General features: G+C 41.1%; 1 protein-coding gene across 6 annotated transcripts in view; it reads right to left on the bottom strand.

The window, feature by feature from the left end:
• slc12a7b (solute carrier family 12 member 7b) overlaps positions 1-15473 on the bottom strand; it is an 81575-nt gene that overhangs the window by 5785 nt on the left and 60317 nt on the right. For 2 of the 6 annotated variants that reach the window (XM_034108977.2, XM_034108979.1), the window contains exons 5-24: positions 12870-12924; positions 12397-12527; positions 12020-12261; positions 11666-11877; positions 10570-10737; positions 10378-10476; positions 10004-10061; positions 9438-9612; positions 9231-9349; positions 8954-9052; positions 8416-8535; positions 6957-7061; positions 5861-6029; positions 5084-5279; positions 4293-4462; positions 3982-4113; positions 3098-3205; positions 2634-2750; positions 746-921; positions 94-108 (exon numbers count right to left, since the gene is read on the bottom strand). In XM_034108977.2, the coding sequence (XP_033964868.1) occupies positions 94-108; positions 746-921; positions 2634-2750; positions 3098-3205; positions 3982-4113; positions 4293-4462; positions 5084-5279; positions 5861-6029; positions 6957-7061; positions 8416-8535; positions 8954-9052; positions 9231-9349; positions 9438-9612; positions 10004-10061; positions 10378-10476; positions 10570-10737; positions 11666-11877; positions 12020-12261; positions 12397-12527; positions 12870-12924 (2666 nt within the window). The remainder of the gene's footprint in view (positions 1-93; positions 109-745; positions 922-2633; positions 2751-3097; positions 3206-3981; positions 4114-4292; positions 4463-5083; positions 5280-5860; positions 6030-6956; positions 7062-8415; positions 8536-8953; positions 9053-9230; positions 9350-9437; positions 9613-10003; positions 10062-10377; positions 10477-10569; positions 10738-11665; positions 11878-12019; positions 12262-12396; positions 12528-12869; positions 12925-15473) is intronic. The other 4 variants (XM_034108981.2, XM_071206877.1, XM_034108978.2 and 1 more) reach the window with 3 other exon arrangements.

Consider the following 15473-nt stretch of genomic DNA (forward strand, 5'->3'; position numbering starts at 1 on the left):
ACACACACACGAGGTGGAGGACGCTGAGCAAAGCTACAGTCACCACAGCAGCAGGACACACATACGGCCGAGAGCAAAAAGAATGCCACTTACAGACTCTCCCACTCTCTAGAAGGAGGAAAATGGGACAGAACAACAGAAATAAGCTTAGATGCTTCCTACACAAGCTCTCCAGCTCTCGTCACCACACTGCATGCTTCCCATTATCCCACACGTAGTGACACCCCCAAGAACACCCCAGGAAGGGACTTGGAACCATTGAGGCTTTGTGGAGAAGTAAAGCCTCCGTTTCTTCCCGCCCTGTGAGACTTTACGATGCGTTCACAATTTGAATTACAAACTTTATTAGGCAATAAAGGTGGACTGCGACACACCTGATGAAGTCCACACACTGATAACATGGACAGAATGGGATGGTGTTAGTCTAAACAGATAAAAAGGAGTGCATAAGGTCTGCGTGGTGCGGCCATGCACTAAGACTGAAATGGCTGGAAGTGTACACACACACACACACACACACACACACCAAATGCAGCCTGAATACACACGCCATGCAGGAAGTCGTCCCACTTCACCCTGTACTGCTACATGCGGTCATATTCGTTTTTTTACCACAACCGTTACAGTATTTTTGTAAAGAATATACAGTCGATATCAAGACAAAACATTCCCTCCTTTTTTAGATCCTAAGCTACAAATGTACAGAGTTCTTCTTTCGGTGGTGTTGAAACAAGCGTGTACTTACGGTTTCATGTTGAACAGGTCTCGTACGACCACGTTGGAGTTGCTCTCGCGGTTGCGGTTGCGCTCAGTGAACAGCTTCTCCTTGGTCCAGGTCATGTGAACCCGGTCGAGCCCGCCTTCCGCCTTGTCGTTTATCGTGGCGTGAGACGCTGTGTTTCTGTCGTGGATTAGCTGGGCCTGGAGAGGAGGGAGGAAGGAGAAAGATGAGGAGATCGAGTAAGGGGAGAGATGAAATGCAATAAACAGAACAGAAGAAAAGGTGAAACGAAAAAAGGCGGTAGCAAAGCCATAACCAGGACATGAACCTTGGTAGTTCAGAATAATCACAATAAATATTAAATAATTGATGGAATGAACTAAGAATACAGAATCATAGATAGAGTAAGGATCAAAAGTCAAGTAAAACCAACAACATATTTCATACAAGTTGATGAAAGTTGGGTAAAATCATGCTTAAGAATCATGAGAATGATACAAACCTGCTCAGCTGTTAAACCATTCATACACATTAATCATAATAAAACAACAAATATACATCACAAGACAATGTTTCTCTGGGCAGACTAAAGGTCCAGGTGAGGGTTGAAATAAAGCATTCATGGGTGATTGACATGAAAAAGTGCTCGCATTAGATACAGGGCTTCTAAAGATACATACCACATGTTTAATATGTAACTAAAACACTACTATTAAGCAGTCTATAATGCAGGGACAGTGTGGGGGTAGTAAAGCAAAGCAGAAGTACAGCAGTAAAAGTATATCATTATTAAATAAAGAATAATCTGCTTTCATTACATTGGACAAGAACTCTTGTGTCCCTTTATCTGTGCTACAGTGTACAATGCCAACAGTTATATAACCACAGCCGAAGACGAAGGATAAAGGACAACAGTAAATGATGGGTTTATTATCCCTCATCATAAAGATACGGATTATGGCCTCTGTGCTCCGAGGGTCCTGTTTATATTTGAATGTATCCTAATAAAAAGGCAGTGAAAGTAAAACAGCAGGCTGATTATGTAACACATTAAACATCTTTAATGTCTTAAAATACATGTACATCGGAGGTTATGCGGTGAATAACATGCACATCCTTTTTACGAGGGACAGTGCTTAGCTTTAACTAGCAGCTGAACAGTATGGATACAAGTTTCAGGTATAAGTGGCAGGATGGTGGGAGATGACCAGGAATAAGCTAAAAACATGATCAATAAAATAGAGAGTAGAGTATTGTCAGGTCAGAATAAAGATAAATAACGCATATATTGGATCGTAGCCTTTAAACAACAGTAACAATTCAACTGTATTCACAGATGTTCTGTTAGCATGCTAATGTTAGCATCCAGCTCAAAAGACAACAGAGCATCAGTAGATCTGCACCAAAGCTGACCGTTTTTAGGTTTCTGAGACAATACTGTCCACTCTTTCGTTGACATGTTTTTGGGGAAGATGGATAAGGTAGGATTGTTGAGTTAATGGGATGTCGGGCAGCCGTTTCAAGGTGCAATGGGCTAGTGTTCACAAAGCTGCTCTCAGTGACCTTACAGTAAGTTAGTATCACTACAGTTGGGACTTGTTGATCGATTTTTAAAAGTACAAGATAGAGGCTGTCTGTCATCATGAAACAGCTTCCCTTTTTGGGCTGATTACTAAAATGGCTAATGGCACTTTACATTGGTGTTTTCAATGTAGAGCAACTGGTTTCAGACTGCCAGCAGGTTACTGGTTAGGTATTAGAACATATATAAGTCCAGATTTGGAACCATGATGATGACTAAAGTATTTAAAAAAAGTCAAAAGACACGTGAAAACTGCAGCCAAAGATCCAGCTTTGTGAAGACAGGTCTGTGTCTAACAGTGAGGGATTTGGGGTTGACAACATCTGCTACCTCGTCCTCCTGATTGTCCTCCACCGTTGAGGAATGCCGGCTGAGGTTTGTGCCCTCAGAGGTGCCCTGGTTCTTTCTCCGGATCGAGTTACGCGATTCGTCCGTGATACTCTGAATCTGAGTGGTGTGGCGTGACCCAGCAGGGGGGATGGCAAGTGAACAAGGAAAGGGGCCAATTGTCATAACGCAGCAATAGGCCAGATTGACTAAAACACTGTTTGGGTGTAACTGTAGTTATTGGGGGTGATAAACTAAATGGCTTGTTTCTCATTCTGTATATCTGACCTGTATGATAAAATAGCTATTTCGCTGGTTTGTAATGATAACACTAACAACGTTCAGAGACAACAAATACTATCTTCTTGATAATTCATGGGACAATTGTATTATTATAAAATCTTAGACACAGTCCCAGAGACAAAGTGACTCTGAGAGCAGGGTTGTGTTGGTGCAGTCTACTTTACCTCCCTCTCCCTCTCAGTCCTGGAGAGTTGCATCTGCTTCAGCATCTGAGACCTCTGCTCCATCACTAGAGTCTTCTCATAGGTGAAGGCTGAGATGTCGTTATCATGCTGAACAGGAAGAGAACAGAAAACACCAACTCTTTATCAACTCTTTATGTATGGACCGTTAAGAGTACACAATAGACAGACTTAAGAGCTCTAGAACTAAAACTCAAATCATCTATTTCATGCAGCAGCAACTAAACGTGTGGCTGATAAGTTAAGTAAAAAAACCGAGCGCTGCAGTGATGATGTATTTTTGTAGGTCGACCCAGTAGTCAGCATCACAGGGGGTCCCTTGACAAAAAGCAGTAAGATTTCCCCAGTGGTCAAAGGAATATTGCAGGAAATAAAATGTGTAGCCAACACACGTTTATGATACTTATCACGTTTTGTTAAACAGGACAACCTCCGGATAATGAGACCACTTTCTGACTTTCTAAGTGTAAATGTATTCAAGATAAATATCAACCTAAGGTAAGGATTCAAGCAAACTCCATCAGGGTCGTATGGTTGTGCGTCACCACCGCTAAGCTAACGACAGACTTGTCCTAACGTGATGACGTTTAGTGGTCTGATTTAGTCACTTTTTAGCAACTGCTGTTTTGCACGCTTCTGACAACAAACACTCTGAAAAACAATTGACTTCGGGATGAGGGAAACCGGAAGTGGTAAATGCTAAGTCTTTTCCGGGTGTTAGGACTCATAACTGCGCCACTCTCACCACTATAAAGCTTTGATAGAGTTCAGTGGTGTAAAACCGAACTGATTGAGCCTGTTTCCAATGTAGTAATGCATCATCACCATTAGAGGCTGTAATGCTATTCTATGAATCAAAGCCTCACCATTTCCACCACTTCTACTTCAGCGTCCAGTCGCAGGTGGTAGAGGAACATCTGGAGATCTTTCTTCATTTGGATGCTGTTGTCATCCATCTGGGCCACGGTGAAGATGCGCATCTTACATTTCCTCCACACCTAGAGGAGGGGAAGATTCCGTGAATATGGAAGAAAACAACAGTGTCAAAGAGGGAGAGTTCCAGGATAGGCAGATGGATAGGTGAGAATGAAACGGGGATTCTGGGTATGGATAATAGGAGAAGAAAGACAATTTGTCTGGGTTAAAGAGGTCTTAGAGATAAACAAAACACACCAACCTTGTGCTGTCGCAGCAGGAAGGGCAGCAGCATCAGCAGGCCTCCATCATGAACCACCCACCACACGTCGATGGTGCCCTCCCCTAAGCGGTCCTGGTTGGTGGGGAAACTGTCCACATTCTTAGCCACAAGCAAGGCATGCTGGGTTGCCGTGGACTCCCGCACCGTCTCTGGATTGGTAAAGGAAGAGAGTGTCTTTTGTCTCTTTTGCACTGCATGGTATGGCTCTAGTGTACTTTATTGTTATGACTCTCCATCTTGGCAAAGCTACCATCAATGGTGACTTTGGTGTTTAATTCACCTGATCGTCTTTTTAAAAAGGGACGCCCACAAAACCAAAATCTGGTTGATTAAGGTATTTAAGGCAAGACACAGTATTGAGTATGTAAGTCGCTTTGGATAAAAGCGACTTACAGTATTGAGTATGTAAGTCGCTTTTATCCAAAGCGACTTACATACTCAATACTGTGTCTTGCCCAGGGACACAACGACATACTGATTGCAGTGGGGTTTGAACCTGTGACCCCCTGATCCGAACACCAGCGCACTAACCCACTGTGCCACACGCCTCCATGTTTAATGTTAAAAAAAGGGCAATGATAATATTGTGTTATTTTTTTATTTGGTATGCTTTTGTACAGTTTTGGAAACCGAATCTTTCGCACAAACACTCGTATTTTGAGGCAAAACACGCAATAAACAAAGTAAGTAGTCCAAATATTAATCTGATCATGCATTTCTACATCAATATATGTTTTCAATATATTTCTAAACGGTCTCCCGCTTGGTACCTATGAAGTTCTTCCAGGACTGTGGGTCATTGGACTGCCTCCAGGTGCCGGGCCAGGCCATCAGGATGGTGTTGTGCTTCATGCCCCCCAGCCCCGCCGACTGGATGAGGTGTGAGACCCCATCTCTGAGGTTTGAAGACACCACCACATGGCAGAATCCTTTTGTTCTCTCTGCTGACATAGCAGACTTGATGTTCTGCACAGAGAATAACAGCAAATGTATAGTATGAAGGAGGTGGATAATGTAGAGCAATGACTATGTGTGTACTCATGGGGAAAGATTCCATGTTTATTATTACCACTACCTCAAAATAACCCTTGAGCACGTATTCAGGGCTCATGGGTCTAACAATGCCCATGGATACAGTACTGTGTAATCTGGGATTCAGATTGTGCGGGATTGCTTTTGTAGAAAAAGTAATCCATGGATTAAAAATGCTTTTAAGGACATGGTCAAATCAGGTTGCAAAATAATAAATCAAGTGATGTACTCAATTTTGCCAGTAGATGGCAGAGTTTCCTGCAGTTTGGCTGTCAAATGCTACCCAACTGTAAATCCGGACTGATGCACCAGATTTCCTGAAGCTGTTGAGTTCGACAGTAATGCTTAACAACGGATGGGCAGATAATAGATGACGTTTATAAAATGTTTTGGTGTTTTAACAGCAGCTTTCTGTAATCCAACTAAAAAAAGAGATATATGAGGAGTACATTGTTTTGCATGTGAGATTGTGCCCCATCATAGACTGCATGCTGCTGTACGCATTTCAAACCTACCAGTTCCGCCTTTTTGGACTCTGTGTCTTTGGTGAGATAGGTTCCCACTAAAACATTTCCCACTATCGTAAGGCCTTTCCCTGCCTTCAGCTGAGTGGTGAGGGACAGCAGACGGGGGTGTTTGACACCTTGATCTGAGTCAACATTCAGGAGCACCAGCACCTGAGGCCTGGATGCATCAAGAGAGAAAAGAAAGGGGGGACAGGTTTCATTGCTTGATCATCACATTTAAGAAGGTTTTTTAAACAGCAACAAATCTCTTTACAAATGAAAACGAATGGACTCTTCATCGGCTAACATTTTGAAGGCCCCCATCATAGTCTAATACAATTTCCGTGGAAAGTAACATCACTATGAAAGCACATTATTTATTTAGAGAACCCTTCTACTCCAGTAGGACTCAGAGGAGGGTGTTTCTTTTGTTCATGTGGTGCTTCGGTGTTGTTGTTTTTTTTCTTTGTTCTTTCCCTTAACTGTCAACTGGTAATTAAGTATTTTTTGTACGTCTTTGTGTGTCTCTTATTTTCCTACGATACTGCAATGATTGGCTGTGAAGAAGAAAATATGAAGGACAGACCATCTATTTCTATGTATTTATTTTTTTGAGAAAGGGTCAGGTAATATAACATTATTTTCTTCTCCCTGCTCCTTTTCGGGTATGGTGTGTTTACAGAGACATGTTTTGTAAATAATTGTAAAACATTGAGTTTGTGCCAGGAACAAATACAAATGAAATTAAACCTTACAGTTCCACCTTTGTTTGGCACAAGAAAGGAGGCAGTTTATATTTACATTTAATTGGAACCATCTGTACAGTTGGAAACATCAAATCCCTCAGAAGAGTTTCCACACTGAACATGCCAAGAATGTAAATGAAACTTTTGGACAGGCAGTCTGCGAGGTCAGCCAGTGCTGGTCTCTGTACAGTTGTGAAGGCTCATCAATCTTTGTTGTCAGATTAGGGAGAGGACCTAGAGATTAATCAAATTCAACCTCTGTGTCTATTCCTGTCTCTCGCATCTGGTCCAACAGTATCAGGTGGCCCTGCGTTAGCTGTGACCTCATCGATATGAAACACAGGAGCAGTGCACTGTACCTCCAGTTCTTGGTGTGTGGGGGAGCCTCCTCAAGGCGAATGAGGGCGTAGCGTGCTGCGTTCAGGGACAGGCCCCGGATACCGTCTCCCCACTCCTTCTCTGCCCTGCATTCAACAAAGGATTGAACATGTGTAAGTAACACATAAAACAAGAAGCCACATGATGAGATGGAACAATTCAACAATACTGTCGTAACATATCAGTAAGAAGAAAAATAATAATCCCAATGTTAATCTTTGTTTGTTAAGCAATGCAGGCCATAAAGTAACTGTCACTGTCCTTAATGGCTGAGAAAAGAGCAAATACACTTTTTTATGCAACTACTAACCAACACAAATTAAATATAACAGCATTCAACAATTCCAGGTTAATATGCTATTGTTAAGGTTAAGGTTAGTTTACTTATATAGCACATTTTCAGACACAGAGGCAATTCAAAGTGATTTTTGTGCTTTGTTACATATTTGAAATGCATTTATATTTGTTTAGCATTATAGTACAAAACCAACACAACAAAACTGCATGGATTTAGAATGAACAAATCAAATGCCTTAACAATCATGAACGAATAACCACAAACTAAACCAGATCACCACAGTAAGTATCTGTGGAGTTACTAAATACTATTGCAGTGAGCTAAAAGGATGGTAATGCAGAGACACTAATCGTTACTGCGCAAAGAATTACACATTCTGCTCATACAGTAGATCCCGCTAGCTGTAGCTCAAGGGACTTAGCACGTGACAGAATTAGTTTACTATACTTTGAGATTATGGCACTGACAGTACAGATGCAGATTGTCAGGCAAAGTGTTTTTTCTGAACCAGGGCTGTTTGTTTTAGTTACAGCGCGCCATACAGAAGCTCAGGGTGAGCTGTCGAAGGCGTTGGTAGTGAGCCTCCCTCTGCTCATTCGGACAGAATTCTAAATGAATTCTAAATGAATAGTTAGATAGAGCTACGTTCTTATGAGTTATCTGATTAACAAATGTCTTTTTTTACTATAAAACATAGCCTTATACTAGTAGCGGATATTTAGTTGCTGGACATAATAAATCAAAGAAGTAGCTTGAAAATAAGACATTAAGGGAACGTTGGTGTGAACAATTGGTACAATAAACAATAAAAGTACAGGGATCAATCATTTAGGGAAGGCTTTGCTTTCTGGAGCCTTCATTACCTGCCCCCCTCCTTAAATTATGCATTAAATACGTATTTCTTGCTAGTCAAAGATGACCTTTTTAGGTATAACAATAAATGCCAACATTTCACATACAAGTAACTTAAAGCATTATATATTCTATATGTCATGTATCAATTTTGTATACATGTATTTTTTTCTTTTAAAATCAGTTCATTTTCTGTTTTTCAGCCACATTTCTTTCATATTTGAGCGTTTCCTTGCCATTGATTTACTTTAGATCTATGAAATAAATTATCACATTCAAAGTCCTCTTACCCTCTGTATTCAATATATTTGTAGATGCAGGAAGCGATAGCCATGGCCACGATAGCATAATACCAGGAACAGATGAACATGAGAGCAAGACACAAGCTCATTCCCAGGAAGGAAAGAGCCCTGTAGGAGGAAACACACACTTTGAGTGTTTTTAATACATACGCATCCGTTTACAGAACAACTGCTTCTCAGATTTCTGCACATTCATGATAATATTCTAACAAAATGAAACCAGTTCAGAGTGGACAGCTTAGCACTGTCCTGTATTGAACTGAAGGTTACATCACCCAAACCACAATGAACATGTTTTTTTGTGGTTGTGTTTAAGTGTGATTCTTGGCGTGTTTCCTAACATTTTCATAAAAAAGCCTCTCTCTCTCTCAACACCAGGTCCCTGACAGGTTAAATAACAAATGTTAGAACTACAGTGTTATTAAAAACCTCAGCTAACCTTATAGACTTACTGTGAAAAAATACATTTAGCTAGAAAATGCAGGGACTATTTACATGCAAGATTGAAATATTCATTATCACGCACCAGTGGTAGTATTGGAAGCGTGGTCTCCAGTTAGGGGTCCGCAGCAGGGTCTGAAGTGCACAGGCCAGGTTGACAAACAAGTAGCACATGAGGAAAAACCTGTGAAAAGAAGACAATAAGCCTCAAAACACTACTTAATTATCATTTAAATCTCTACTTTATGACCAATTGTGAGTGGCTTTAGGAAGTTAAACTCTTGAGGTATCAAAGACTTTATCTGGTGATGAGATTTAATGAAAATAGAGCCTGTAATATTACTGCGCAAACAGAAACTGACATGGAGAGAATAGGAGCCACGGCGTCCAGGGAGGCGATGAGGATCCCGATCTCACAGATCCCAGCAGTCAGCACCAGAGCCCAGGTGGGTTCTCCGTTAGCTTTCCCGTGACCGAACACCTGATACACAGAGAAAGAGAATAATAATATAAGCACGCGAGGATGAAGACTGCTTCCCCTGTGTTTGTGTTGGCGGTGTGATTCTAACCTGCAGGAATGGTACGATGCCATCTCGTGCGATGGCCTGCAGCAGGCGTGGGGCGCCAGTCAAACTCTGTAGCCCCGCCCCACAGCAGGAGAAGAACGAGCCAATCACAATCACCCACGGCGAGGGCCATGACAGTGTGCCTATCACAAGGTTCCTTTTCACCGAGTCACCAAATCTGCAATGCAAAAAAAAAGCATATTATTAACTGGTAACAAGTTTTTTTTTCTGACAGTATTTCAAATATTAGCTGATATTCGTGTATTTTCTACTGTGGACTAATAAGACCCAACATAAATGTATACTACTTACGTAAAATGTGCGCATTCATGCAAGTTATTAATACAATTTAGTAATTGTCCACTCTTCAAGTGGTCAAAATGGGTTTAATAAGCGATAAAAATGAATTTGCATTAATAATATTTGATAAACAGACCTGAACTCAAGAGAGGATACTAAAAGAGTTTGAGCTAAACCCAAATTAAATAACATGCAAACTGTTTTTATTCCAAATCATTTGGTGTTTACAGTTTTTACAGTACAGTATTTGCTCTGTGTTCAGCTCTTACTTGTCCCGAAGCAGAACTCCCTCAATGCTGGCACCAAAGAGAACCACACAGGTGACATCTGGAAAGCACTGTTCAGGACAATAAATGATATCTATAGACAAGTCTTTGGCTTTTCACTTTGCTGTAAAGCTTTAAAACACACATTTTCCACAATCTGAGTGATTTCCTTGTCTTTTGTTTTGACAGGTTTGATTCTTGTTTTAATGGCACTACAGCCAATTAGATTAGATTGCAGTGTTATCTGGCCACATGAGGTGTGGTTTACAAGCTTCATACTTAGCACTTAAAGGGCCCAACTGATTAATCTAGGAAAACCTTTTAAAACCTTCAGTTTTAGACATGTGACAATACTTTTACAATAGCGTTAAGGATACAGATGAAGGAGGTGGTAGCGATAGCCAGGATGGTCCCAATGGGGATGGACTTCTGGGCATCCCGCAGGTCACCTGACCGATTTGACCCAGCCATAATACCTGACAGGGGGGGTCATAACAGCGAATCAAACATTGGATATTTTTGACAAAAGATCTGCAATTTGGACCATTGTTTTGATGTCATATTCTTACCAGTGACAGATGGGAAGTAGATGCCGACCAGCAGTGTGAAGAAGGTGCTGATGTCATTGAACACATAGGGCAAGTAGACGTCCTGGGAATTGTCAGTCGCCTCAAGAGATGACAACTCCTTGTTTTCCACCAACATACCCAGAGGGCCATATGTTGACCACATGTTTTCTACAAGAGAGACGGAAACAGAAGTATTAGCCAATGCCTACAGCCAGAGAACACTGACAATTTAAGAGTTCCAATCAGTTTATTGGACCTGATTTAATAAAGGAATCTTGACTGACATGAAGCAGTATGTGGGTTTAAAAATAAAGCATAATATGTTTGTACCATTTAAGCCTTAATGCAGCGAAACAGTGTGGTCATCATAAAACAATTTGACCTAACCAGAGGAATAGAGCGGAATCTAACCTGTCATTATAACTGTAGCAGAAATATCATATAATGAAATACTTCCAGCATGGATCAGTGTCCATAGATTAAGAAGTGATCCAAAATAAATGGCGGCTGCTAAGTGGTAGTTAAAGCCGAAGTAAAAGGCAAACTTGGTAAAAGTAGAGGTGCAGACTTCTAAATGGACAAAAAGTTAAATGTATTCGACTCAGAAGGGGAGGAAGTATAATTTAGAGAAACAAAGCAAATGGAGATGGTAAAAAGCGGAGCACATGCGTGCCCCAGATGCTTCAGAAGAAATATGACAGGAATGCATTTTCACTAAAGGCTAAGTAAGTCTGTCTTAGCCAGCAGTTACATAACATGAGGAATGTCCTGAGTTTGCACTTTCATCAATACAACTTTCCAAGACGGTGTAGAATCCTGTTGAAGTGTTGGTATTAAGCCTTTGTAAGTGCAACAAACACGATCTGCATCTCCATTGATCAATTTAGCTTGTTTTGTTTGATTGGTGGATGAGATTGGACGATACAAAATGTATTCTGGATAATTCGGACTAGTATACAAGTACGTTTTACATTAGGTATTGGAACATTTCAAAGAGTTATGAGGAAAAAAGGTGAGGAGGGCTTTAAAATGTTCAAAATGTCATCAGAATTGGGGATTGCTGCTAAGTCCTGCAGTTGGATCACTGTGTTCCTACCTGAAATGACGCCGCTCTTCAGTCCGGGGATGCCCTGCACCAAGGTCACATTGTTGTTGACAAAATACTCGTTGCAGGTGGCATTGAGATCACGTCCATCACAAAACAGCCCCCACAGTTTGGTAGTGACCGTCATGTTGTTCACGAATTCCGTCTTAAGACAACTGTCAAAGTTTGTGTTCTGCAGAGTGCGATTTCCCAACATGCAAACACTGTGTGAAAGAAATAGAGATTTTTAATTGACACCCTATGAAGCTGATCAAAATCCCACTCCAGTCCACAGTGAAATACCATCTTTATTAGCCACATTTTAGCATCATATCTTTCAATAGATGACTTATTGTGTGGACTCACGGAAAGTCTGGTGGCTCAAAGATGGTCTTGATGACTCCAGCATATATGGAGAGGATGGAGAGAATGACGCAGGCCAGGAAGACCAGAGCGAGCTTGTTGACATATTTTACCCCTACAAAGACGACCAATGACATCAGAGCTAGGCAGCACGTGCCGTAAACACGCATGTTATTCAGCAAGGCATTCACCTCGTCCTCCTTTTTCTCAGCCACAAAGATGGCTGCTTGAGGCACAATGTAGGTCTGAAGGCGAAAAAAGAAGGGGAACAATTGTTTACACTCTAAGTTTTCTCCTTTCACCTGAGTAAGAGTCGTAGGTGGAGAATATACAGTGACTTGGAGATAACATTAGAGGATATCCGCATAGTGTTTACTCACTAAAAGAATCTCTATTGTACCAAGGATGTACATGGAGCCAGCAAAGGTTGTGCCCAGGTAGAAGCAGAGGCCTACAGCTCCACCAAACTCTGGGCCAAGAGATCTGGAAATCATATAGTAGGATCCTCCAGCTGGGGGAAAAAGAAGGAAAATGCTTTTATGAGAACAGGAAAACTTGATGTTATGGGCTTTCCAATACATCCATGGATGACGTTAAGGACAATTGTTGTCCAGGTTTTTGATCAAGCTCTGGTACCTAAACAAAATTCTATGTGATATTTGCAATTAATAACTTTATTAAACTATATTCCTAGCCAGCAACCAATCAAAAGGAAACACTCTAACTGCCTATCAGTCAATTATTTCATTTCATGTTATCATTATAATAAACAAAACACATAAAAAGGGAATGCTGAAATAAACCAAAATGTCTTGTTTAAGTTTGTGTACGCTTGAGTACCATAGCGTCTTACCTGGCACAACACCATTAGTAGCAATTGCACTCATGGATATGGCTGTCAGCATTGTCTGTGGAGAGTAAACAGTAAAGAACAACAACATCAGAACACATCCCTGAAATCTAAAGGCCTTACACACACAATAATCCTTTGCAATGTATTTGTACAGCTAGTAATTGCTTATAGTTCATTTTCAATGTTTTATTGTAGCAATGGAGTTTGTGATGTTATTAATACCCTATGACTTTCAACACAAACCTCCTTGATTTGTTTTCCACGCCCACCTAATAGTTATTTTGAACTCCATGAAGTTTCTGGATTTTCCCAACAATAGGATACTTTGAGGGTTTCATCTAGCATTTAGCCTGTTAAAGTGCTTCTTAGGGGATAATAGTGTAAATCTTTTAGATTGGTAATGGATACAGGCTTTTCCATGAAATCATTCCAGACCTTGTGACGGAGGGTATTTAAATCAGCCCGTTACCTAACCTACTTCCGGATGAGAGAAAGGACAGAGCAGAGAGAAGGGCAGGGAAGGCAAGATAAGAGGTAAAAGAAAAGAGGAAGCCGTGTTAAGCCCTGAAGTGTGAAAGACAGAAGGAGAGGGGAACGTGTGAAGCTGAGAGAATATAGGGCAGGGGCTTGAAGATGAAGAAGAGGAGAGACAAGGACAGGACCGAGATAAACTTTGTGCTAGGCGCCGGGTTTAAAAAGCTGGAGGAAAGCCAATTAGCTCACCACTTCATCTCCCACTGAAACCAGAAGCAGATATACTCTCACTTGTTTTTACCAGAATTGGGTGTAACAAAAGTAATATTATTATTTGTCGGTAACGGAGTAATGTAAAGCGTCACTTTTATAATTCAGTAATCACACTACAGTTACTAACATTGCCCGACACGCGTGTCTTCATTACTTTTATAAAATCAGTAATCCCTCTAGAGTTAGCCTACTAACATACAGAATTACTAGATTCTCCCTTTGACAGACAAGAGGGATTTCCGCCGCAGGTTTATATTTGCGCGACTTGCGCGTGCACATGCAGTGCATAAACATGGCTGAGTCAACAGTGATAACTTTCGAGGGGTGGAGGCATAGGCGGCGAGTGAGGCTCAGGTTTGGGAAGGCTAAATAACTTTTTTTACCTGACGCTGCCCGCCTCCGGCGTCTATAGAAAAGAGATCAACTCAGTGAAAGCACCGCCTGCTGACCAATCAGAGCTCAGTGTGCGGAGTTTAAATCTATCAAGTCATATTACAGGATAAAGGAAATACAGTTTAAACTGTAGGAGACGCCAACGTGTTGCACTTATCATTCATATCACATCATCAATGAGATCATCGATCAAATAATATCATAATATATCATGTCCTTATCTGAGTCAGCTTCTCGAGCCGTATCTGGCCGTGCAACACTTACAGTGTCACATAGCCTACTGTATGTAGCAGTATTATTTTAAGCAACACATTGGGTTGACGAAACACTCAACTCAAATGTAATTAAAGTCAGATCCACTCGTGTCTTAGATGGGGGAATGATATCATAAAACTGTTACGCTTTCAAACACTCAGTAGTTTATTTATTTCTATATTCACCTTGCAGGTGCAACTATGTGGCTTGTATTCCTGGATTATTTAAGTCATGGATGTTTAAAGTTCATATTTGTCTAATATTAGTTTACTTTTCATTAATGACGCTGCGCTGTCAGTACACTTGTCCCTGTTTGTGATTGGTCAAATGTTTCTAAACCCACCCCTTTCACGTGAACGTGCTCTCAGCTGGTGAGAGAAACCCTGGCGTGATTTACCGAGTTGATGTTAACCAGCGTCGTATGACCGCTTAGCAAGATCTCGTTTGTTAGGGTTAGTTCTCGTTAAGATAACTCAAACATATCCAGGATATGTTGAACTGGCTTCGTAGTAGGCCTATAGGGCACAGGTGGCTGCATAGCAGCGCTAATGTCAAAGACACAAACATTATATTTTTATTTTACCAGGATGCTGTGACAGAAATATTTGAAAAATATAATAAATCTAGCCTACAGTACCCGCCGCCCCTGGGTGGAGGTATGTATGCCCATTATTTTGAGTTTGTCCGAAGAAAGGACAAGAATGTGACGGTGAGGTGCAAACTGTGTCTAGGCCAGAAGCTTTTATCCACTGCTGCAAACACAACGTAAACCTCAACAAGCACCTGCCAAGACAACATGCTAACGTGAAGCTAATAGCTAAGGAGGACCTCCGAATCCAGAGTGAGGATGTCGAGTAAAGTAACACTGTAGGTGCGCCGCATTTGCGCTTCAGATGAGGCTCCCTCCGCAAAATGAAGCACCCTCCGCAGTCTGCGTGATCTGCCTGTAGGGAGGGGCGGGTAAAGTAACGCGTTAGAGTAAAGTAATATATTACTTTTTTTAAAGTAATAAGTAATATATTACTTTTTTTGAGTAACGACCCCATCTCTGGTCTGGTCAAACAGATCAAAGGGGATGGAGTCCCTAATGCATTACTGTTTAAATATGATCATATAATTCCCATTAGTCATGTCCACTACTGGATTTAACAGGAATTTGTGGAATGTAAGGGCCTCATAGAAGAAATTCAAGCAGAGCTAACCCGACCC

Source organism: Pseudochaenichthys georgianus, chromosome 20 (genome assembly GCF_902827115.2).
Source record: "Pseudochaenichthys georgianus chromosome 20, fPseGeo1.2, whole genome shotgun sequence".
NCBI classification, from domain to species: domain Eukaryota; kingdom Metazoa; phylum Chordata; class Actinopteri; order Perciformes; family Channichthyidae; genus Pseudochaenichthys; species Pseudochaenichthys georgianus.